The sequence below is a fragment of the Bos taurus genome, chromosome 13 (genome assembly GCF_002263795.3).
Source record: "Bos taurus isolate L1 Dominette 01449 registration number 42190680 breed Hereford chromosome 13, ARS-UCD2.0, whole genome shotgun sequence".
Taxonomy (NCBI): domain Eukaryota; kingdom Metazoa; phylum Chordata; class Mammalia; order Artiodactyla; family Bovidae; genus Bos; species Bos taurus.
Genome location: NC_037340.1, coordinates 10,774,988 through 10,800,053, shown reverse-complemented (window position 1 = coordinate 10,800,053; position 25,066 = coordinate 10,774,988). Strand labels below are relative to the sequence as shown.

General features: G+C 54.8%; 1 protein-coding gene across 7 annotated transcripts in view; it reads right to left on the bottom strand.

Annotated features, from left to right (window-relative positions):
* Positions 1-25,066, bottom strand: part of LOC100297905 (ninein-like protein) — a 120,487-nt gene that overhangs the window by 17,813 nt on the left and 77,608 nt on the right. For 6 of the 7 annotated variants that reach the window (XM_059892806.1, XM_059892804.1, XM_059892808.1 and 3 more), the window contains 12 exons: positions 24,674-24,740; positions 21,587-21,777; positions 20,807-20,959; positions 19,185-19,352; positions 17,515-17,651; positions 16,159-16,299; positions 12,061-12,235; positions 11,151-11,261; positions 10,238-10,318; positions 6,523-6,628; positions 5,115-5,224; positions 3,840-4,099 (listed from right to left, as the gene is read on the bottom strand). In XM_059892806.1, coding sequence (XP_059748789.1) covers positions 3,840-4,099; positions 5,115-5,224; positions 6,523-6,628; positions 10,238-10,318; positions 11,151-11,261; positions 12,061-12,235; positions 16,159-16,299; positions 17,515-17,651; positions 19,185-19,352; positions 20,807-20,959; positions 21,587-21,777; positions 24,674-24,740 — 1,700 coding nt within the window. The remainder of the gene's footprint in view (positions 1-3,839; positions 4,100-5,114; positions 5,225-6,522; positions 6,629-10,237; positions 10,319-11,150; positions 11,262-12,060; positions 12,236-16,158; positions 16,300-17,514; positions 17,652-19,184; positions 19,353-20,806; positions 20,960-21,586; positions 21,778-24,673; positions 24,741-25,066) is intronic. The other variant, XM_059892805.1, reaches the window with a different exon arrangement.

Genomic DNA, 25,066 nt, shown 5'->3' with positions numbered 1-25,066 from the left:
AACTGGAGGAATCAAACTACCTGACTTCAGGCTCTACTACAAAGCCACAGTCATCAAGACACTATGGTACTGGCACAAAGACAGAAATATAGATCAATGGAACAAAATAGAAAGCCCAGAGATAAATCCACGCACATATGGACATCTTATCTTTGACAAAGGAGGCAAGAATATACAATGGATTAAAGACAATCTCTTTAACAAGTGGTGCTGGGAAATATGGTCAACCACTTGTAAAAGAATGAAACTAGAACACTTTCTAACACCATACACAAAAATAAACTCAAAATGGATTAAAGATCTCAACGTAAGACCAGAAACTATAAAACTCCTAGAGGACAACAGAGGCAAAACACTCTCTGACATACATCACAGCAGGATCCTCTATGACCCACCTCCCAGAATATTGGAAATAAAAGCAAAAATAAACAAATGGGACCTAATTAACCTTAAAACCTTCTGCACATCAAAGGAAACTATTAGCAAGGTGAAAAGACAGCCTTCAGAATGAGAGAAAATAATAGCAAATGAAGCAACTGACAAACAACTAATCTCAAAAATATACAAGCAACTCCTACAGCTCAACTCCAGAAAAATAAAAGACCCAATCAAAAAATGGGCCAAAGAACTAAACAGACATTTCTCCAAAGAAGACATACAGATGGCTAACAAACACATGAAAAGATGCTCAACATCACTCATTATCAGAGAAATGCAAATCAAAACCACTATGAGGTACCATTTCACGCCAGTCAGAATGGCTGCGATCCAAAAGTCTACAAATAATAAATGCTGGAGAGGGTGTGGAGAAAAGGGAACCCTCTTACACTGTTGGTGGGAATGCAAACTAGTACAGCCACTATGGAGAACAGTATGGAGATTCCTTAAAAAACTGGAAATAGAACTGCCTTATGATCCAGCAATCCCACTGCTGGGCATACACACTGAGGAAACCAGAAGGGAAAGAGACACGTGTACCCCAATGTTCATCGCAGCACTGTTTATAATAGCCAGGACATGGAAACAACCTAGATGTCCATCAGCAGATGAATGGATAAGAAAGCTGTGGTACATATACACAATGGAGTATTACTCAGCCATTAAAAAGAATACATTTGAATCAGTTCTAATGAGGTGGATGAAATTGGAGCCTATTATACAGAGTGAAGTAAGCCAGAAGAAAAAACACCAATACAGTATACTAACGCATATATATGGAATTTAAAAAGATGGTAACAATAACCCGGTGTACGAGATAGCAAAAGAGACACTGATGTATAGAACAGTCTTTTGGACTCTGTGGGAGAGGGAGAGGGTGGGAAGATTTGGGAGAATGACATTGAAACATGTAAAATATCAGGTAAGAAACGAGCTGCCAGTCCAGGTTCAATGCATGATACTGGATGCTTGGGGCTGGTGCACTGGGACGACCCAGAGGGATGGTATGGGGAGGGAGGAGGGAGGAGGGTTCAGGATGGGGAACACATGTATACCTGTGGCGGATTCATTTTGATATTTGGCAAAACTAATACAATTATGTAAAGTTTAAAAATAAAATAAAATTAAAAAAAAAAAAAAGAATGGGAGGCCTGCAGGTTTCCTCCCGAGCTTCCAGAAAGGAAGGCGGCTGCCAACACCAAGACTCCTGCCCAGTCGTAGGCACTTCTGACTTCCAGGCTCGAGCACCGTGAAATCCTAAGTGATGATGCTTTAAGCCTCTGACTTCCTGGTAACTCATCACTGCAGCAATGGAAAATGGATGCTCACACAGAGCAGCCTGCCCAGGTCAGAGGGCAGAGGGCAGAGGGCAACCTTCAACTGCACATCAAGGTTTGTGCTCCTAGGAAGACCAGCCTTCAAAAATGGGAGAGAAGCTGAGACATTTTCAGATTAAAAAAAACCTGAGGGAATGTACTCCAAAGACAGTTTCACAAAAGACCACACATCAGAGTAAAGAAGATGGTCCCATAAGGAAGGCATCTAACCTGGCATCCAAGCTGAGGACCATTCAGTACAACGCCCGGTCTGGAGATTTGAAAAACGGCCATGTCCAAATGCCTTGAAACAATCTACCAAGACAGACCCAGGAGGAAACATAAGACCTGAACAGACCTGTAACAAGGGTTACAGATGCTGAAGAATGGAGCCTTGTTTTGTCCGCCCACCCACCTGGGGCCGAAAGCTGCAAACACCTGTCTCACTCCTGGCTGCTCCCTCAGCTGTGACAGCAGGTGGCAGGTGCCCGGGAAACCCTGTCCAATGATCCAGACACCACTGAAACTGGAACTGTGATGTTATCTGTGGGGCCAACAAGCCAAGGCATGCAGCGAGTCAGGAGAAGCGGGGAGAGGCCCAGCACAGCCCCTGGGCCCGGGGGCTGGGTGGAGGACGAGGACAGCACCAGCTCCTGTGCCTGTCCAGAGGAAGTGCCCGAGACAGAGAGCAGAGAGGGCGTGTGGCCGCTGGGCTGCTCCTGCACGAAAGGCCCCGGAGTGTGCCAGGGGCCTGATGTGGACTCCAGGTGCACTGGGCCAGAGACCAGCCTCCGATCGCAGCCGCAATTGCAACAGTGGGTCCACACGTTCACCTGAGGCTCTGCCACTTGTGAGGCCCAGCACCACCTCTGCTTCATGGAGCAGGGAATTCAAAGGTCAGCCCACCACGACCAAGGCTCCACATCATGGGGGACCCCCGTGTCTGAGGCAGAGGCCTAGAGCAAGGTCTAGCGGGTGATAAACGGTCCAGGCGCCTCGGGGGGAAGGGAGGGGGGTCTGGGAACAGAGCCTGGGGCTACTGGCTATGCCAGTATTTTCTTTCTCAAGCTGGGAGGTGCACTGACATTTATTCCTTGGCTTATCATAAATCCCACGTGATCTGTTTTCCGGTGAAGCAACGTGGCATGGTCACCCTGCGGGCAGGAGCTGGCTCCTCAGCTGGACACACCTGCGTGTGCAGTGAGCCAGTGTCCTCTGCCCAGACAAGGGACACAACAGCTCACAAAGACTCTGTCTCTGCAGGACGCGATGAGCTTGCGGGAGTGCCGTGTGGGCGCTCACGGGACCAAAAGACACTGGGTAGAGAGCCGCAACCACAACACACAGCTGGGCCTGCCTGCAGTCACCCAGGTCATCTCCTGGGTGGTGCTGGGAGGCTCCTGGCAAAGCCCTTCTAGAGGCCTGGGCTCCTGAGGTGGAGTGGGTGCCGGCCTGGGCCCCAGGGGGCCCGGGGAGGAGGGCCAGGCTGCACACCTGACACTCCATCACCAGCTCACAGACCTCCTCCCCACCTTTAGCCTCCCCTCAGGCCTCCAGCCCCAGCTCCCTGGTGGGGCCCGGAGGATGGGCGTGTGGGCCCTTCTCCTCTAGCACAGAAGATCATGTTCCAATTTTCCAAATAAACCTGTTCTCTCCTTTGCTCACAAATCTCGGTTTCTTTCAAGAACTCCACTAACCCAAACTAAAGGCCTTTCCCATTATTTGGGGGCATTTAGGCCTTTCGTCGACCTCCCCAGGAGCCACGAGATGACAGATGAGGGAGACTGTGTTTTTAAAGTCAGACTCCTTGGGACGTCCCTGGCAGTCCAGTGGTGAAGACTCCATGCGTCCACCACAGGGGCACAGGTTCGATCCCTGGTGAGGGGACTAAGCTCTCTCATGCCATGCGCACAGTGCAGCCGAAAGAAAAGTCAGACCCTGTGTAAAATAACCTGGTCTTTCAGGGCTCACCACTCAGGTAACAAGTACTTGTGACTCTGAGCAATCTGCCCAAATTCAATTTCAAATCCGGGTTCTGGGCAACAAACCCTGGACCTGAGATCACGCAAAGCTGGGGTGGCGGACCTGAGCCGCTGGAGCGCCTCCTGCGGCCGTGCTCTCTCCTGGCTCAGCCACCACGTGTGGCCCCGCTCCAGCTCCGCCCTCCTCTGCAGCTGGTCCCGCAGGCCTCGGACCACCTCCTGCGACTCCGCGTGCAGCGTCGCCAGCTCGGCCTTCTGACCCTGCAGCACGCCAACCTCGAGCTGGAAGGCCTGCTCCAGCTCCCTCCTCTCCTCTGCAAAGGCCCTTTTCGTCTCCTCCATTTCCCTCTTGTGGTCATTAACCTGAGGAGAGAGGCATGAGTGATGTCGACCGGGGGCCCCTAAACACAACTCACTTGACGAATCAAGGCTGCCGGGCGCAGAACCCAAACAGTGGGTGGCCCAGCTTCAACAGGGTGCCGGGGCCCATGAAAGGCTCCCCACGGCTTGTGTGGCCGCCTGCTTCCATCACTTCCTGTAACCTCCACTGCAGCCTTGGGGGGAGGCCCGCAGGTGCAGAAGGGAGGCTGGCGGCCTGGCAGGCAGCCGCAGGAGGAGGGTAGAGGGGAACAACACCTCCACGAGGCCTGGAAGGCAAGGCCACAGCAGGCACCCAGGGGCAGGACCACCCCGTGGCCATGGTGACACCTGACAAGCTGTGGGCACCATCCCTCCACAAAACCCACCACAATCGAGTAACAGAGCAAGAGACACATTCACCCAAGAAGACAGGCTTGGCCAGGGTGCCTAGGAGCCCCTGCGTGCCAAGTCGCTTCAGTCGTGTCCGACTCTGTGTGACCCTGTGGACTGTGGCCCACCAGGCTCCTTCGTCCATGGGATCCTCCATGAAGAAGACTGGAGTGGTTGCCACACTCTCCTCCGGGGGATCTTCCCGACCCAGGGATTGAACCTGCATCTCTTATGTCTCCTGTCTTGGCGACATATCTCCTCTTTTCCACTAGCGCCACCTGGGGAGCCCCTGGTGCAGGGCAATCACAGGAACTAAGATTCTGCTCCCAGAATCTGCTTCAGCTGCAACAGAGCTGGGGGCTATGACTTCCCAGCGCAGGGCAAACAGGGAGGTCTGGCCTCTGCACCAGCCTCCGGACACGGGGATGGACCCTGTTCCCTCCCATTATTAGCTATTCCTTCTGTCCTGCCTCCTTCCGAAGAGGGTGGAGGCACAAAGTCAAGGTCACACACATTCCCTGCAAACCTCCGTCCCCCTGAGCGCGCTCACTCTGGGCAGACGTGTGTGCAGACACGTCTCAGCAGCAGGAAGTTCCCCTAACTCTGTGGCCTCCCTCAGTCCCCTGACCTTGGTCTGCAGCTGGATCTTGAGTTCTTGGTAATGCTCCTTCAGCAGCTCCAACATGATCTCTGTTTTTATACTCGCTGGGGCAGAATCACCCACAAATGTGATGGTGCCTGAAAATAAGAGGACATGTACATTGATGTTCTGCCCAGAACACCATGGGATCAAGCATCTTTTAATTTCATAGCTGCAGTCACCATCTGCAGTGATTCACGGCCAGCCCTCCTGGGCCCAGGTGTCCCCCACGCCACGCGTGGTAGGGGGCACACTCACATTGATTCAGAATGTGAGTGTGGCCACTGATGGGGTTTCATCCATGCCGGTTGATGGGCTGGAAAGTGAGGGAGCTGACATATCCTGACCTCTCGCCTGCTCTTTTCAGTTCCCGAATTGTTTTCCATGAAAAAAAGAGACAGACTCGGCAACATCTGGCCGAGAATATTTGGGATAAGCACCTTAGGAAAGAGAGCATCCCATCGCCCTGACAACAGGAAGCTGCCGCCTGGGTCAGGAGTGGCCCTGGTTGGATGCACAGCCAGCCCGGCCTCCACCACCCATGTGGCCCCTGCACCACAGTGCTGCTGTTCTGACCGCCCCTCCTCCTCAGATGGGGCCGAGGGGAAGAGAAAAGGCTCCAGCCGGAGAGCACTTTGGCTGCGTTGGCACCAACACGAAGCTCGGGGCTCCCTCCGGTGCTACGACCCAGAGCCATATGGCCAGCACACCCGGGGCGCAGGTCCTGGCTCTCATCAAGGGCCACACACTCCTTGCAGCTCAGGCCCGTCCAGGGATAAAGACCATCGCCCCCTTCCCTGCGGCCACACGGGCCCCTGACACTCATCGAGGCATGCGATGACAGCAGCCATGCGCCAAGCACCCCTGGCTGAGGGCAGCAGGGCTGTGGCTCGGGGAGCAGAGTCCACTGCTGCGGGTGCAGGTGAGGGCCCCCCTCAGAGGCCAGGTGCGCAGAAGACCCCCCGGCTGCCCTCGGAGGCCCCGAGGAAAGCTGACATGGACTGCCCTGTCAGAGCCATCGCAGGCCGTCCCCCATCGCCCCCAGCCCGCTCTCTGCTCCCCTTCCCAGATGACCCTCCACGGGGGCATCTCCTTCCATCCCCGCTGCCTTAGGAGGCTCACAGAGGACACGCCTGCCCTGAGGTCACAGCAAGGTCATCATAACCTTCACCACTTACTCTGTCCAAGCAGTAGGACCTTCATCCTCCTCCATCTCCCTTGGGGCTCTGGGTTGCCTAAACCCCTCGCCTCAGATAGGCCCCTTCTCCCACACAAGTGGTCCGAAGGACTTGTGACCCCCTGCATAGCGGGCTGGCCCACCGCCCCACCCCCAGGGCATGAGCACCGACCCACCGCCTCCCAGCAGACCCACCACCTCCAAGCAGTCAGCTCCTACCTGCCGGGCTTTGTCCCGGGGGCAGGCGGCCGTGCCGACTCAGGGCCGCCTGTGCCTGCAGACCTTCCAGGGCAGCCTGCAGCTCGTCGTTGCGGTCCTGCAGGTCCTGTGGGCAGAGCCAGACACTTCCTCCAGCCACTGCGGCCACCAGGCCCCGGAGTGGGGCACAGGGCCGGCACCCAGGGAACAGTTCAGGCCCCAGCAGAGCGGGTCCCGACTTCCAGGACGGGGCACAGACACTATACCCGGGCACCGAACTGCTCCGGGAGCGACAAGGACCAGGAGTCATTTCCCACCGTCTCATACCTGGCACCACCTTCCATCACTGGATACCCAGAAGGGGCTCGGGGGGAAAAGTGCAGTGAAAGTGAGAAATGGAGAAAATACAGAGACCTTTTAACACCTGAAACCACAAGAGGTTGGGGGAGCATGCTCATAAGGGGTAGGGGAGATTCGGGGGACTTGAGGCTTAAGAGGAAGGGCCTCTGGGACCTTCCTGGTGGTCCAGCGGTTAGGACTGAGTGCTTTCCCTGCAGAGGACGCAGGTTTGCTCCCTGGTTAGGGAACTAAGACCCTGCAAGCTGCACAGCACAGAGGAAAAATAAAAGAGGAAGGGTCTCGTTTGTAACAAGCATCATTTATCCACGCAAAGAATGAAATACAACTCAACGCGCCCACTTGGTCACCTGGCTTTTACAGGGCAGGAAGGGCAGCGCGCACAGTCCGCTCTCCCAGGTGGTCCCACGGCCCGAGCGCCACGTTCGCCCATGATGGTGGGTCCACGTGCTCCTCCCCCCGCCTCGGGTGGGCCGTGGTCACCCCACCTGGAGGACGCCACATGCGATGCCGCTTCCAGCCGGCTCCTCCCCCGGGACCCAGGCTCTGGGGTTCACGCCACGCACACCCTCAAGGCCCCACCGCCCGCTCTGATTCTCCTTTTCTGGGGGCTGCGCATGCGGCCTGCAGGACTTAGTTCCCCAACCAGGGATCACACCCGTGCCCCCTGATCGGGAGTGGAGTCCTAACCACTGGGCCACCAGGGCAGTCCCTCCTCTCTGATTTTTTAATCTGAGTTTCCTCTGCAGGCAGCTCCTCTCAGATCTTTCTGAACTCCCTGGTGGCCAGTGCCTGGCCTGTGTCCACACCCGCCCTGGAGGAGGAGCCTCTAACTGGCGGCTCTAGGCCATGTGGGAGAAGGGACAGGCCCTGCTGATCTTAGAGGAAGCACATGTTTACTAGGCTCACTGTACCTCCTTCAGAAACTCCTGAGCAAATACGCAATCTCCCCAGAGCGAGTAGCTCTGTCCCGGGGAAAGGGCAAGGCCAGGAAGCGAGAGCTGCAGGGAGGCCCGTGGGGCGGCGGGTGTGTGCGCCCCAGCCCCCCACCCCACAATGACACCACACAGGCCACAGAGCATCTCTGACGTGGTCAGTCTGGATCGAGGTGTGCAGCATAAACTCTACAATGATCTTAAAGACCAGGTTCCCAAAGAGGGATGCAAAATAGCTCACTTAAAATGTGATTATATTGATTACATGCTGAAATGATGGCACTGTGAAAGTAATGGAGTAAATAAAATGTTACTAAAATTAATGTCACCCATTTCTTTTTACCTTTTTTTTTCTTTTACCTTTTTTAACGTGACCACTGGAAAACTTGGAAGTACACACGTGACTGCTGTTTTTACTGAGCAGTGCTGATGTGGCAGGAAACATAGACAGAATCATTTCTGCCCAATGCCCTGCCCCTTCAGTGGTTCCTTCCCCCCTCACACGGCCACTGTAAGAGCATATCCATGCTCCGCAAGTTCAGCAGAGCCAGAAAACAGGCCCTTAAGGTATGATGCCAGGCACACTGCTCTGTTCCAAGCACCAGGATGACATGCACTGTCCTGGGTCCCAGCCTGTCCATCCAGGGTGCGTCCAGCAAGGCTGGGGAGCCACGTGCCTGCTTTTGTGTGGGTTGCACGTGAATTTGGGGTGACTGTGGATGCTGAAGGCAGTCACAGGATGCTGCCCCGAGAGCCGGGAAAGGCAGCAGGTCCACTGCACACAGCGAAGCCCTAGGTCTGAGGCTCTGGAACCTTTGAGGCTTCTCTTCACGTTAGCATTAGCAGGAGAGGTGAGCTCAGCAAGAAAGCAGGAGAGGGTGGGGTTTCAACAGCAGCTCAGAAAGCACTGGAGAGGAAGGCGGGGCCAGCCACACCGAGTAAGCACACACAGAGGGGCTGGCTGCCCAGACATTTGCAACTTCGTGTATTAGAAATTATTTAAAAAATATATTTTTTTAACATTCTCAATGCTAATTTGAAACAGCCAAAAATACCCCCCAAAAGAGGGAAGATCTCTGAATAAGTAGCACCAAAATGTAAAATTTTTTTTGCCAAAATTTCAAAAAGTAAAATTTCAAGAATCAAAAGTGAAATGAATAGCAACAGTTAGGTGACAGTCGTGAAAAAGCAAAGGGGGTTACACCTGTATGAAAAAGTTCAGGTGCACTAAAGCAACGTATTAAGTGCTGGTTAGTCACAGGTGCTCAAAGTGGGGGAGAAAACACAGCAGGAAGGAGAGGTCCTCCAGAAAGTTAACCACAAAACCCACACACCACTAGGTCTCTGAGAAGGGCTACATAGGTGACCCATACACAGGACTGCAGGGGCACCGGGATTCAGGGTGTGGCAGGCAGGAGGCAGGGGTCACGTCACACTGCAGACGAGCACGGGCTCACCTTTATCCTCTGGTGTGGCCAAAGCATCACGTGCAGAGAGACAGTTCTTATGTTAATCAGGAGGGAAACCATTAAGAAGCAAGTGAATACTAGACCCTTAACGCCAAACAATCAAGCTTTATCTGCCGGAGTCCTGGACAATCTTGAGGGAGTAACAGTGTGATCTGTTTCCCAGCAGGGACTGTTCACCACCTGCACCCTGCTCTGCATGGTGGCGACGCCAGCTGAGTGGGCTCACATGTAGGTTTGGGCCAGGAAATGCATACACTCAACCACAGGAAACAAGATGAAGCCCTACATGGTGCCCGGACGCACACGGGGGCCTTGGGACTGGGGTGAGCAGCCTGTGCGGGGCCGGGCACAGGTGCTGGGCAGGCAAAGTCCCAACTGCCTCCTTGCAGAACATGCTGCTGCTGCTGCTGCTAAGTCACTTCAGTCGTGTCCGACTCTGTGCAACCCCATAGACGGCAGCCCACCAGGCTCCCCCGTCCCTGGGATTCTCCAGGCAAGAACACTGGAGTGGGTTGCCATTTCCTTCTCCAATGCATGAAAGTGAAAAGTGAAAGTGAAGTCGCTCAGTCGTGTCCGACTCTTAGCGACAACATGGACTGCAGCCTACCAGGCTCCTCAGTCCATGGGATTCTCCAGGCAAGAACATGAGGCTCGGGAAATTCCCTTGCAGTCCAGCATTGAGGACTCCATGGCTTTCACTGCCGAGGGTGTGGGTTCCATCCCTTGTCAGGAAACTGCGATCCCACAAGCCATGCAGCACAGCCAAAAAAATTTGAAAAAACAAAAACACGAAGCTCAGAAGACCTCAACTGAAGAAGGAAGCCCACGTCAGAGGCTATGCCTGCCCGGCTCATGTAGGGATGCTCCTGTGGACCCAGGCTGGGCCACCCCCTACGTGGAGGCCAGGAGGTGGGAGGGGCCACCCAGTCCTGAACAGACAGCGCCTGACGTTCCCTCGGGCAGGGGGACACTTACCCGGCACTTAAGCTCGTATTCCTTCTGGATCTCTGAGAATCGCTCTTCCTGGGCCAGGAGTTCTGTGCTCTGAGGCTCCAGCTGAAAGCCAGATGCAAGCAGGAAAGTGAGGGCCAGGACCTCAGGCCAGGTAGAGGGTGGGCTGCCACCCCCTCGTACTGCCGCAGTACGCTCAGCATCTGCAGGTGCAGCCACCTGTCCCTCCCCTTCCTCCCCTCCCTCGTTTCAAAGGTCTCAGGGCAGAAGGATGTTTCGAATTTCAGGAAGGTGGTCATGCTCCCACCTGGACCCTGGGCTGCCTTCTTGCCTCGGCCACCTGGGAGGCCCCTTGCACGGACCCTGCACCTCCCTCCTTTCCTGTCCTCCCCTCAAGGTGACAGAAAGGGCCAGGTCTCTAAGCGCTCCTCACCCCAGCACTGGGGTCTGTGCAGAGTTGCTGCCTGGTCCAGGCCTCGTCACCAGGTCAATGCAGGGCATCACTGGGTGTCACCTGCACCCCTGTACTGCCTGAAGGGGAGGAAACTCCAGGCGAAGTGGCCTTAATAACTTCCTCTGCATCACAGCATTTAGGGTTCCCAGGTGGCACTAGTGCCAAAGAGCCCGCCTGCCAACGTAGGAGACGCAGGAGACGCAGGTTCAGCCCCGGAACGGGGAGATCCCCTGGAGCAGGAAATGGCACCCACTCCAGTATTCTTGACTGCGCCTGGAAAATTCCACGGACGGAGGAGCCTGGCGGGCTACAGTCCATGGGGGTCACAAAGATTCAGACATGACTGAGTGACTGAGCAACACGTGGAATTTTAGCAGAAAAACCCAATTCCGTCTCCTGTGTATTCTCCATCAAGACCCTGACGCCCTTTACCAACACCCACAGGCGCTTGTCTGGGGACTCAGAGTCTGCAAGAGGACTTGCCTTATCCTTCAACACAAACTCCAGGTCATTCTGAAGCTTCAGGACTAGCTTCTGAGAGTCTGAGAGCTTCTCCACGACTTCAATCATCTCCTTCTGCAATCGACTATTTTCCTACAAGACACAGGTCAATGGTTGGCCAGGATGGAGGAGGGAGCGAGAGGCAGGGCTCCAGAGCAGGAGCCCTGGGGGAGGCTCTCCCAGCCACCTGAGCTCTCGAGAAGGTCATAAGCAGCACGAGTGGAAGCCAGTGACAACCCTTCCCGAGCCGTCTTTGAAAGGACAGATTTGAAGCTGCCCCGCAACAGCCCAGGAGTCCACCAGAAGGAGGGCGGTGTTCGGAGACACAGGATAAACCAGAAGGCAGGCCTGGCTTCTCCTCTGGGGGAGGGAGGCAGGGCGGTGTGGAGGAACCCACAGTCAGGGAAGAAGAAGGAGGTGGGGCCGGGGCCACCTCACTGGAACCAAAGGCAGGCGGGGAGCAGGTCAGGGACCCTCTCCACAGCCAGGAAGAGTGCCCCCGATCCAGGTCACACAGCCAGGGTTGGGGGCGGGTGACGCTTTTGTGTTTGGTCTAGTGCTGTGGTTCCAGGGAGGCAGCCGAGGTGGCGGCCACTGACCCAGAGCCGAGAGCGAGAGCCCCGGGGCCCCCATCCTGCGGCCCACACGGCTGCAGAGGAGGCCTGGGTCTCTCCTGGAGAAGCCAGGACGCTTCCGCTTCGGCTGAGAAATGGGCTCTCTCGGTGGCTGCAGAAAACGTTCTTTAGGGTCAAGCCCCCAGGGCCGCAGGGAGGGTTGACACCTGGCTCAGGAAGGTGTGGGTATGGAGGAGGGACCCCCGGGCAATGTGGCCTCCCTCTTTTCAGGTGGGGGGTCCTGAGGAGGCACCCCGCAGCACCATGAACCCCCCTACCTTCAGGGCCAGGGTCAGCTTCTCGTGGAGGCCGGTCTCCTCCGCCTGCAGGCGCCTCAGGTCCTCCTCCAGCCCGGCCCTCTGCCGCCGGGCCTCCTCCCAGAACAGCTCGCGTTCCACTTCCACCTCGGACCGCAGGAGGCTCAGCCTCCCCTGGTAGCCCTGCTCCAGGCGTCTGCAAAGCATACGGCACACGGTGCATCGGGGGCGCCATCTGGGCCTCTCCCTCCCCGGGGTCTCCCGTCAGCACACTTGGCCTCAGCACTGGGGACACATTTGTTTCCGCCTGATAGATGCGGGAGCTTCAGTGTTGTGGAGAGGCGGAGGCCTCATGAACTGCCCCCCTCGAGTCTGGCAGAGGTGACCCCACACAGACAAGGGAGCCAGCGGGTCCCTCGGCCCATGGGGCGAGCTGGCAGGTGACTTCTGGGTGGGTCTCTGGCACCCCTTGGCCATTCAACCTTTTCCACGTCATCAAAAAAAAAAATGCATTGGTAAATAAAGGCAGCATCAGGGCCCTTGGTGACTGAAGGCGCAGAGAAGTCAGCCTCCACCACAAGCCTTGGAAAACTAGCACACAGCGAATCCCAAGCAGACAGAGGATGGGGCAGGGCCCTTCCCCTCAGACTCTGCAGTGATCTTTTGCAACAACCATTTCTATCAGCAGGGAAAACAGTGCCAAACCTTAGCTTTATCACTAAAGCTAGTGGAGCTGAGCTATTTAAAATCCTAAAAGATGATGCTCTTAAAGTGCTGCACTCAATATGCCAGCAAATCTGGAAAACTCAGCAATGACCACAGGACTGGAAAAGGTCAGTTTTCATTTCAATCCCAAAGGAGGGAAATGCCAAAGAATGTTCAAACTACCACACAGCAGCACTTATTCCACGTTAGCAAAGTAATGCTCAAAATCCTTCAAGCTAGGCTTCAACAGTACATAAACCAAGAATTTTCAAATGCACAAACTGGATCTAGAAAAGGCAGAGGACCTAGAGATCAAATTGCCAACATCCACTGGATCATAGAAAAAGCAAGAGAATTCCAGAAAAACATCTACTTCTGCTTCATTGTCTACATTAAAGTCTTTGACTATGTGGATCACAATAACCTGTGGAAAATTCTTCAAGAGATGGGAATATCAGACCATCTTACCTGCCTCCTGAGAAACCTGTGTGTGGGTCAAGCAGCAACAGAACTGGACATGGAACAATGGACTAATTCAAAATTGGGAAAGGAGGACATCAAGGCTGTATATTGTCACCTTGCTTATTTAACATAGAGAGTACATCATGCAAAATGTCAGGAGAAATATCAACAATCTCAGATATACAGATGATACCACTCTAATGGCAGAAAGCAAAGAGGAACTAAAGAGCCTCTTGATGAGGGTGAAAGAGGAGAGCGAAAAAGTTGGCTTGAAACTCAACATTCAAAAATCTAAGATCACAGCATCCAGTCCCATCACTTCATGGCAAATCGAAGGAGAAAAAGTGGAAGCACTGACAGATTTCATTTTCCTGTGTTCCAATCCCAAAGAATGTTCAAACTACCACACAACTGCATTCATTTCACATGCTAGCAAAGTAATGCTCAAAATCATTCAAGCAAGGCTTCAAAAGTATGTGAACCGAGAACTTCCAGATGTATAAGCTGGATTTAGAAAAGGCAGAGGAACCAGAGATCAAATTGCCAACATCCACTGGGTCACAGAAAAAGCTAGAGAATTCCACAAAAAAACACATATGTCTGCTTCATTGACTACACTAAAGCCTCTGACTGTGTAGACCACAACAAACTGCAAAATTCTTAAAGAGATGGGAATATCAGACCACCTTACCTGCCTCCTGTGAAACCTGCATGCAGGTCAAGAAGCAAAAGTGAGAACTAGACAGAGTACAACAGACTGGTTTACAATTGGGAAAGGAGTACGTCAACGCAGTATATTGTCACCCTGCTCGTTTAACTTATATGGAGAGTACATCATGTGAAATGCCAGGCTGGATGAAGCACAAGCTGGAATCAAGATTGCCAGGAGAAATATCAATAACCTCAGATATGTGGATGATAAGCACCCTTAAGGCAGAAAGTGAAGACCTAAAGAGCCTCTTGATGAAAGTGAAAGAGGACAGTGAAAAAGCTGGCTTAAAACTCAATATTCAGAAAACTAAAATCATGGCATCTGGTCCCATCACTTCATGGCAAACACATAGGGCAACAATGGAAACAGTGACAGACTTTATTTTCTTGGGCTCCAAAATCACTGCAGATGATGACTGCAGCCATGAAATTAAATGATGCTTGATCCTTGTAAGAAAACCTATGACCAACCTAGACAGCATATTAAAAAGCAGAGATATCACTTTGCCGACAAAGGTCCATCTAGTCAAAGCTATGGTTTTTCCAGTAGTAACACACAGATGTGAGATTTGGACCATAAAGAAAGCTGAGCACCAAAGAATTGATGTTTTTGAACTGTGGTGTTGGAGACAACTCTTAAGAGTTCCTTGGACTGCAAGGAGATCAAATCATCATAAAGGAAATCAGTCCTGAATATTCATTGGAAGGACTGATGCTGAAGCTGAAATTCCAGTACTTTGACCACCTGATGCAAAGAACTGACTGATTGGAAAAGACCCTGATGCTGGGAAAGATTAAAGGCAGGAGAACGGGACGACAGAGCATGAGATGGTTGGATGGCATCACTGACTCGATGGACACGAGTTTGAGCAGGCTCTGGGAGATGGCGGAGGACAGGGAAGCCTTGTGCCCTGCAGTCCATGGGGTCGCAAAGAGTCAGACACGACTGAGTGACTGAACAACATCACTGAAACAGTTGCTTAACAGGATTCTCAAACCCAGTATATGTAGACTGAAGGTAAGTGGAAACTCTTATTTCGGCAGAGCCTGCCTGGGTCCGCAATAAATTCGACTGTGGTCGAAACCAGAAACGATTGGCTCGGCCTCCCTCAGACTCACCACAGAGCTTTGGGGCACAAGGGCAGCTGTCACTCAGGGAAACAATTTGATGAGCGTGATTAACCTAAGAACCTGCAGATCTTGGGGCGAGTTTTACAAACTTGATCATATCACTCCCCTCTTTAAAGGGGAAATGTGCAGTAACATATGGCAGAGCCTCATGACGGGTGCTCAGGAAGGATATGCAACATTCACCTCTCTGAAAGCGACCACACGCACAGGAAGAAGCGAGGGACGCGTGAGAAAGGTCAGGAGCGACAACCTCTGTGGACGTGAAATGTTTGCTTTTATTTTTCCTCGTGTGTGTATTTTCCAAGTTTTCTACAATGAACATGTATCCTTTAATACTTTTCTGTTAGAGTAACCTAACACACAGGAGGCCTGGTTGGCTGCCGTCTATGCGGTCGCACAGAGTCGGACACGACTGAAGCGACGCAGCAACAGCAGCAGCAACCTAACACAACTGCAAACGCTATTTCTAAAAATGTGCCAATGACACCGTGTTACTCGTGGAGCAAAATCCAAACACCCACATGGCCCTCGAGGCCTTGTGTCCCCCAACCAGATTCTTGGATGGAGATAACGAGTCTCTGGTTCTCTGACTCAGAGAGAACTTCACCGAGTCCCTTCGGGGTGGTCGGGAGAATCAGGTCAACCAGGCTGAGACCAACGCAAATCCATTCTCAGCTCCCCGACTGATGGCCTGAAATCAGTCACCGTCGGCTTGTGGGCGCTTGGGGAGGGCAGCGCTGGCCGCAGAGGAAGGGCGTGTGCAGTCAGGCTGCCCCCCAGCGGGGAGCCCCAGGAGCCCCATGTGCGTCCAGAGGGGACCCGGCACCTCCCCTGTCTGGGATGGAACCGAACGCGGCCACAGCAAAGAACCACAGGGAGGCAGGTGACACATCGACAGAGAGGGAAAGACTTTCATAAAGGTCAGAAATGCTTTCCTCTGGTCTGTCTGCCACCAGCCGGGCTGACTCTGCGGAGTCCGCTCAGCCCACTTCATGGGTGATGCCTGGTCTGCGGGCTCCCTGCTGCGGGCTCAGGTGAGACAGCAGGGCCTCAGCTGGCAGCAGCCTGGGCCCACCATCCGCCCTGGCCCAGGACCCCGGCAGGACCTACCTGACCTTCTCCTCCGTGAGCTGCTCCAGGGCAGAGTGCAGGTCATCCGTCTCCTTCACAAACTCCAGGTTCCTCTGCTCAGCTTTCTCCAGGTCTTGCCTGGCCTTATCTCGCTCCCTGGCCATCTGCTCCACCTGGTCCCTGCAGAAAGGAGGGAGGGATCACTGGGGACACTGCTCTGGGCCTAGCGAGCCAGTCTGAAGGAACAAACTCGCCTGGCCTAAGAGTGCTGAGCAGTGGCCAGCGCTGGGCTGACTCACCTCCTGTGCACGCGTGCCAAGTCACTGCAGTCATGTCTGACTCTGTAATCCTATGGACTGTAGCCCTCCAGGCTGCTCTGTCCATGGGATTCTCCAGGCGAGAATACCAGAGTGGGCTGTCATGCCCTCCTCCAGGGGATCTTCCTGACACAGGGATGGAACTTGCATCTCTCAGGCCTCTTGCGTTGGCAAGCGGGTTGCACTAGCATTGGCAAGTGGGTTCTTTACGACTAACGCCACCCGGGAAGCCTGACCCTCCTCCTACCAGGATGGTTTCTGCAGCTGTTGAGTCTGTTTTACAGAAGTACATACAGCAAGAAGCCAACTGGCTTGCAATGGGGTTTCTAGCAGGTTTCTGGACCAAGAAGTTTGAGCCTGGGGCGTGCAGTGTTCACCCCTCCAGACGGCCTTAGAAGAAGTGGGAAATTATCCACACTCCCTCTTGCCTGCAGCTGGGCCTGGGGCCCCAGGGATCTCCAGCACCTAACCTGGGACTGGACGCATGAAGGGGAGAAGGGGGCCACCCCTTATCCTGCCTGGTCACAGCCTTGCCAACTGTAGCCTAGCACCTAAGAGCCAGGGAGTTGCCCAGCGCAGAGGAGACTCCTGTCTCTGTCCGGTCACCCCAGACCCTGCCTGAGGCTCAGTGCACTGGCTATCCTGGTGCCTGTTTTTCCCACTGGAGAAGCACCGAGCTTGTCTCCCTTCCTCATCCTCCCAAAGCAGTCTTCCTTTGGGCCCCTCTGCAGAGTTGGCCGATGTCAGAGGTCTCATCTGTCGGTACCTAACGAGATGCAAAGTCGTGAGGATGGAGATTGGAATTACTGCCAACCTTTTCTGTAGCTTCAGAGCATCAATAAAAATACAGTAACAATCTCTGTCCCAACAAGCTCAGTAGATGGATGGCCTGAATATCCAGCTCAACTGGAGCCAAACCCAATTAAAAAGGAATACATTCTTGGCCCAATCTCCATGCCGTGCTTTGTGACCATGCTGGAAGCACCCTTTCTTCTCCCGCAGGCTGCCCGTGTCCTGGGCGAGGAGGCCAGCCTGGCCAGAGGCACCCCACGCCCCTCCGCCCCAGGGGGGCTCTTACTGGCAGAAGCTCAGCTCCTGGCGGTAGCAGGCTAAGGCTGCCTGCTGGGTGGCCCCGCCCACCATCATGAGCTCATTCTCCAGGGCCCAGGTCAGCTCCAAAAGGTTCACCTTCTCGTCCACACTGAAGTCAAGGCTCTGAAAACACAAAGGCCCATCGGGCAGGCAGGATGAGTGGGTCTTCAGACATTTGCTGGCTCTCTCAGGCCCAGACCTTACTGTCCCAGTACCATCCTTTTCTGTCTGCAAAGTCTCCACCTCTTGGATGAAGCCTCTTCCCTGCTCCCATCCCTCTGGGGAACATCTCCCCAGGTCCCTGTCAACATTGATGTCCCCCTCCCACGGTCAATATACAGCTCCTCCCCTCTCTGTCCCTGCTTTAGAGGCGGGCATGACCCAGGCTGGACAGAGTCCCCCTTCTTGGACAAAGGGACAGACACAGAAGAGGGCATATGCAAGCAGAGGACTTAGGGGATTGATAGGGAGGCTGGAGGACTTTTCCTCTGTCAAAGCAAGTGTATAGACCACGGGGTCCTGGGGAGCCGTGCAAGAGTGCTTGACCTGAAGCCAAGACCCAGAGACCAGGAGAGTCCTAACAACCCCCAGAGCTGGGACTCCCAAGCCTAAACATCCTCCTCCTTCCCCAGCTGATCACAAAGATCCCTGATGTCCTCCTCTTGCCATGTGTGAGTTGAATTCTTGCCATTTCAGACACAAAGAATCCTTAATATATCTCTGAACAGCACGAACAGACATAGGAACAATGTGGGTTCTGTTGGTGGAAACGATTGATAGAGCGATGAGCCACAGCCAGGCATTTCCGAGAGTCACAGCCATTCCCCCTCGGGATTGGGGTAGGTAAAGTTAAAAGAACAGAAAAACGGTGCTTTCTGTATTTTACCATAGTAAGAAAAAGAGTAGGCTGGGAACGTCCACGCACCTGCCGGCGGCCTAGTGACAACGCGGGTGGCGTGGCTGCTCTCTCGGTGACTGGTGCTTGTGACTACAAGCTGCAGACACACGGGTGGGGCAGGCACATGGCAGGGCCCACGGGGAAGCCCTTCCTGTAAAGCGGGAGATGGGGACTTGAACCTCCACGCTTCTCCATGGCCCCGAGGGCTTCTGGGAGAAAAATGACAGGACGCTAAAGCGTGCGGAGCAACCCGGAAGCTGCCGCCACGACACGCTGAGAGCACGCTTCTCAGCAATGAAATCACGCTTCTCAGCAATGAAATCACGGGGGGAGCAGAGGACGAAGAGGTCTGGGCAGCAGCTTCCAGATTAGAAAAACCGCACGACACGTGTGGGCGGCGCCTCCTGGTGTCCACGCCCACGTGCTGCAGTCACTAAGAGGCCCTCCTGTCCTCCAGGACCCAGGATCCGCTCGGAGGCCGACACGCACTACGGGGTGTCTGAGATACTGAAACCTACCCTCTAAAGGATTTGTTTCGGGCTGTGGGCTTTCTCTGCTGTTTACTTATTATGTTTCTAAGTTAAGAGGTGCTACATATTGATATCAAAAAATAAAGCAAAAAGTGAGGATGACGGGCCTTCCCTCCATGGGGCCTGTGTCTGCGAGGTTCTCTGTCCAGCCTCCCTCATGGGCAGCGGCTCCCCCCAATCCTCCCGCCCAGACGCCTCTGCTGGGGCAGCCGCGTGACCGGCCCACACCTGCAAGACCTCCCTGCCATTGTGAACGCCCTCCTGGGCCCACAAGGAGATGATCTGCTCCGGGAAGGCGAAGCCGCTGCCGTCATCCACACTGCAGAAGAGGCGGGGGCCCGAGCACACGGACACGAGGGACGACGTGGGGGTCTGGCCAACACTCTCCTCCGGGACCTGCACACGGGGACCAGCGCTGTGAGGACCGCGGGCCTCCCCGCGCACCTTCCCTGACCTCACCACCTGTGCTCCGCGGGCGCGGCCTCCCCCTGATTCCTGCTGCAGGGAACAGGGTGCCCAGAGGACCTGCGGGAACTGCAGGCTCAGCGGAGGACACCCGAGCTCAGGGCTCAGGGCCGTCTGCCTGAGGCTGTGCGTGGGGATGCCCCAGCACCTGCAGGGCCCCCCGAAGTAACTTCTCTCTAAACAAGCAATGGCTTCTCGCCTGTCCTCCCAGAGGAAGAGCCTGGGAAGGCACACACCAGCCAAGGGAAACCCAGTCTATGCATAGAAACCCAAGATGGGCTTCAGAAGAGGTCGAGCGGCCTGAGCAGAGGGCACGTGTCCTCAGGATTCAGGGCTGGAGACAAGAGCAGAAAAATCCCTCGGCCAGAAAGCTGACGGGTGAGGCTGAGGTGTGGCCGGTAAGCTGCTTCCTGCCCCAGGGAGGGCCCCCGGGACACGCATTGGCTGTTGGGGCCCGAACAAGGAGGAGCAGCGGCCCCCTCCTCTCTGAGGTGGGTGTCCCCAGACCACCAGACCCAGGGGCTCGCCTGATGGAGCAGGAGAACCTCGGTCTGCTGCACAAGGCCCCACACCTGCAGCCCAGTCACACTGGTGTCCACACGCACAGGACATGGCCCCGGGGCCATGTCAGCGCTTCCTGGGCAGGAATGAGGGGCCGAGGCCCCTGGGAGGAGCCCTCCTCCGCGGGCTGTGGGCACCATGCAGTCCCTGCCCTCAGGTGGCCAGGCACTGTCCTCACTACCCTGACTCCTTCCCCGTCTCAGTGGCTTCAGGGGCAGAAACCTGATTTTCGGACGCGCCCAGCCCAGCAGAGAACAAGGCCACACTGTTCCTGCACCACCGCCCACAAACTACGGGACCAACCACGTTGCCAAAGAGGCGGCAGCAAGACTCCCCAGGACAACCGTGCCCTGCGGTGGGAGAAGGAGCCCTGACCACCCTGGGACAGACATGAAGCAAACGCACCGGCCAACATCACAGTGTAAATAAAGTCTGCTTGACTCCAGCTGGACTCGTGCAGGATGAAAAATGGGAATAACACAGCTCCAGGAGAGCCTGGAGGGCTAGTCCCGGGGAAGGCACGGCCCTGATAGTGACTCTGCCCCCCAGGGAGGAGGGACCGGGTGCGTTTGGTGGAACGCAGTGTACCCCAGGGAATCCATATGAGACCCCTATGAGGTGCGTCCACTTTACAGATGAGGAACCTGTGGCACAGAGAAGGCGAGCAGTTCACCAGTGGCGCATAGCCAGGCAGAAGCGATGTCAGGTCAGGTCACTCCAACCACCTCCTGGGCACCCACTCTGGGGACCAGGCAGAGAGCTCAGGCCTTCAGGAGAGTGATGGCAGTCACCCTGGGCTTCAAGAGTTAATCGCCCCACCTTACCTGGTAACGAGACCAGGACCTGCTGGGTTTGACAAGCGGGGCCAGTTCCAGTGGTCGAGGGGACCCATGATTGAACAGGCCAAGCTGGAGCTCCTCCAGACTCACTCTGCCATCCCCATCTTGGTCCAGCTTGTTGAACAGGTCTTCAAGTTCCTAAAGAAAAGCGCCTCAGGCATCTGCTCAGAGGCTGCTCCCCAGCAGCCTTGACCGCCCCGCCCAGGCCCAGCCCCCACCCCACCAAGCAGGCAGCTTGCTATCTGAGCACTGGCTTCCTGGCTGGGGCTTGTGAAATCCACACTCCTGTCAGTTTCCACCCAGCTGAGCATCCCGCATCTCCCAAACACCATCCCAAGTCTGCTGTGAGGGAGTCTGCTGGACGGTGGGACGTGTGTGTGCGGGACATGTGTGTACGGAATCCCAGTGGTTCACAGTCAGTAAGGCAGGGCCCATCCCATTGCACTGCCCCCTCCTCCCCTGGGTCCCGAAGGAGGGAAGGGCTGAACACAGCCGCCAGGGTCACAGCCAGATGCTATGGGCACAACCTTTGGGCTGGGCGGTAGGCCTATGGAGACCAGAGAGGGGAGAGAGCTCCAGGCAGAGGGGCATCCTGCGTGAAGGTGGCCCGAGACGTACCCTCAGCACAAGCCCTGGGAATTAGCACAGGGTTTTAGGCCAGACAGTGACGACTGAATCTGTGTCTGAGGGTGAAGGGGTTTTCCAGGCCCGGCACCAACTACAAAGACCCAGGCCTTTGGGGCGGTCCATCCCATCCCCTCTCACCTCCTTCGCCAGGCCCTGGAGCCCGATGCTCTGGCAGACCAGGGCCAGCTCCTGCTCGGTGAGGTGGCCGCTGCTGCCCACACCCAGCTCTTCCCAGAGGCCCCAGACCCGGGTCTCAGGGGTGTCGAAGGAGTGGCTGCGGGGCTTCCGGGCGCTCCCGAAGACCTCAGAACCCCAGGTTGGCAGCTGGCCTGAAGCAGGGGAAACACACCAAGGCGGTACTTTACTCTGAAATCAGATGGACTGACAGATGGGCAGAGGGACACATGTGAGAGTCAAGCTTCCGATGGTGGCTCCATGGGGCTCACTGTGCAATTCTTCCAACTTAATTCTATGCAAAATTTCACAATAAAAGGGGGACTCTGCTGCACGTGGGGAAGGCATTTTCTGAAGGGCACCTACAGAAGCTGTAGCACCAGGAGCATACCCGCAAGCTTTGTACTTAGAATAAAAGGGCCAGATTTAAAAAATTAACATCTTGAAGGTCTTCAAAGCTGCCCAAAGCAAAGAGCACAGTCCAACAAAGGCCAATGACCCTGTCCCTTGGGCAGCCTCTCGCCCTGGCTTCATCTACCCCTGTTTGTTCTTGCCCACGTATTTCTTTTTTCTGTAATATTTATTGGGCTGCTCTGGGTCTTGGTTGCTGCATGTGAGATCTTTTTAGCTGTGGCATGCAAACTCTTAGTTACAGCATGGGGGCTCTAGTTCTCAGACAAGGGATGGAACCCGGGCCCCCTGCAATGGGACTGTGGAGTCCTAGACAATAGATCACCACAGAAGTCCCTGGCCCAAGAATTTGAAGGCAAATCCCAGCTGCCGTGTTCTCACCCCTGAGTGTTTCGTATGCACTCCTGACCCCAGTGCGACGATGGCCCTACAACCCAACAACGACGTCCCAGTTCTCTCCCAAGTCTCCCGACGGCCGATTTCTTCAACTGAGCATCAACGCAGAACCCTCCCTGTGTGTGTGGCTACTCCCTCAGAGTCGCTGGGTCACCTCCCGCCCACCCCCCAGTCCCCGGCCTCCTGCCCTCCACCCCTAACATCTCCTGTAACCTGGAACTTAGCACCAAAGGCTAGTTTGGATGCAGGGTGAGTGTTATCTTTTTTCTTTTTTTTCCCCAGCAAAAATGCCCCGAGATGGGCTGTTTTCCATACCACCTCACATCAGGAGCCACAGGGGTCTTTGAGATGCAGACTCAGCAGCAAGTCCGGGTGACAGCCGGCCTGGTTTCATAGCCTTTCTACGTTAGCCAGCTGGCTTACTGAGGTTTCTGAAGCTTTGCCAGAGAAACACCCTTTGGGAGAAGACAGACCTTGGGGTGCCCACAGAGAGCTCTCTTTAGATAAGCAAGGCTTCAAAGCAGCGCTCCTTCCACACCCAGACTGCACCACCCTGCCGACACAGGACGAGGGTCACCTGCACCTGACCAGACCCTGGCTGCCAGTCAGTGGTCTGGAGGTCTCCAGAGAGGAGTCATCTTGGCGTTTACTGTGATAACCCGACTAATAATCAGAAAGTCCTTTCCTGAGGAAAGCTAAGCCTCCATGCTCAGGAATGATGCTGTATGTTGGGTTGAGGAAAACACAAGGAAAGGGCCACTTCCAAGACCCCTTCCAGCTTAAAACATCTGAAAGTTCTATGGAAAAATGGAAAAACAGGGACTTCTCTGAAGGTCCCGTGGTTAAGAATCCACCTTGCAATGCAGGGGACTCAGGCTCGATCCTTGGTCATTGGGGGCAGGAGGAGAAGGGGACGACAGAGGATGAGATGGCTGGATGGCATCACTGACTCGATGGACGTGAGTCTGAGTGAACTCCAGGAGTTGGTGATGGACAGGGAGGCCTGGTGTGCTGCGATTCATGGGGTCACAAACAGTCGGACACGACTGAGCGACTGATCTGATCAGGGAACTCAGATCCCATGTGCCATGGAGCAACTAAGCCTGTGCCCTGCAACTAGACAGAAACCTGTGCACTGCAATGAAAGATCCCAAATGACGTGTGAAGATCCTGCATGCTACCACTAAGACCTGACACAGCCAAATAAATACATTTATTAATTAAATATATTTTAATTAATAAATTAAAATAATAAATTAAATTAATAAATTAATAAATAAAATTTAATTTTAATTAAATTTTAAAAATAAACAAATAAATAAAGGCAGGAACCAAAAAAGGGGGAAAGCAATTCTGACACCAGGGCCTGTTCTCAGGGCTGGCAGAGAAGGTAAGTAAGTCCTGTGAGGTCTGACGTTAGTGTTTGTGCAGGAGGGTCAGTTCTAACCTGGATGGAAAGAAGCACCCAACCTGTCTCTGGGCAGAGAGCCCAACATCACTCAGTAGATAACCTCCCCGGAGCCCTTCCTCTCATCCCCTAGATTTAGTCTGAGTCCAGGGAATGTAGGAAGTGATTTTTGGACACAAAGAGGTCCATCTGCTTCATCCAGTAGCACAGACACTTGGTTCATTCACTTGACGTCCCCACGCTCAGCACTGAGCCAGCAACAGCCTCGGCCCCTGAGGACCACAGTCTGGACGGTGCTCAGCACCAGTGCAGACCTCTCACTCAGGAGAAGCTCCAGGTCAGTTCAGGTCTCCCGCTGGAGCCGTGGTCCTGCACATTCTGCCCTGTGACACACGCTGGTGAGAGGTGTCCTTAAGGAACCCGCACACCCACATGCTAATGCAAAGCACCTGTGACTGCCTTCCGGGTGCTCCGCCAGGTTCCCAGGACCAGAGCCACGTCTCGCCCTCCACTTGGGGCACATGCAGGGCCTCTGGTGAGTGGGGAGGCTGCTGGCCCAGGCCTGGCACATTAGGAAGGAGTCCCCTGGCCCATGCCTGCTGGTCGGGAGGATCACTATGACCCTAGCCAACCAACTCGCTGCTCTCTTAGCCAGCAGCCCCTGCCCAAGGATCTGACCTCAGGAATCTCAGAGCTGGGACCTCCCCAGGAGAAGGGCACCCCAGAGAGACCACCCACACTGGGCACCTCCCAGGAAATTCTCTTTCGCTGGCAGCCTGCTGCCTGACAGCCCAGCACTGACCAAAGTGGGCATTTACCACAAGGCCAGGCTTTACCTTGGGCTTCAAACAATTCATTCTGAGGCTCCTTCGCGCTGTCGGCTTCTTCATCAGACTTGAGACTCTGGAAAAACAGAAAGAGTAGGACGTCAGCCACGATTAACCTGCAGGGGGTGGATCTGCCCTGTGGATAGACTTTTTGACACGAAGGCCCGAAGCCTCCCGCAGTGGACAGCTCAAGGAGTCTCAGTGGGGGCCCCGGAGGCATCCATCGTGAGCCCACCAAGTTGTGCAGGGTGAGCCTTGGTCCAAGGGCTGGACGCGGGTGACTGTGGCTGTTGCACACCTGCCCTTTCTACCCTCAGTCGATTAGCCTTCCCCTCCTCCTGCAGGGCCAGGGCAAGGTGGTGGTAAACAGGACATGCTCCGAGACCCCGTTTCTGAAGGAGG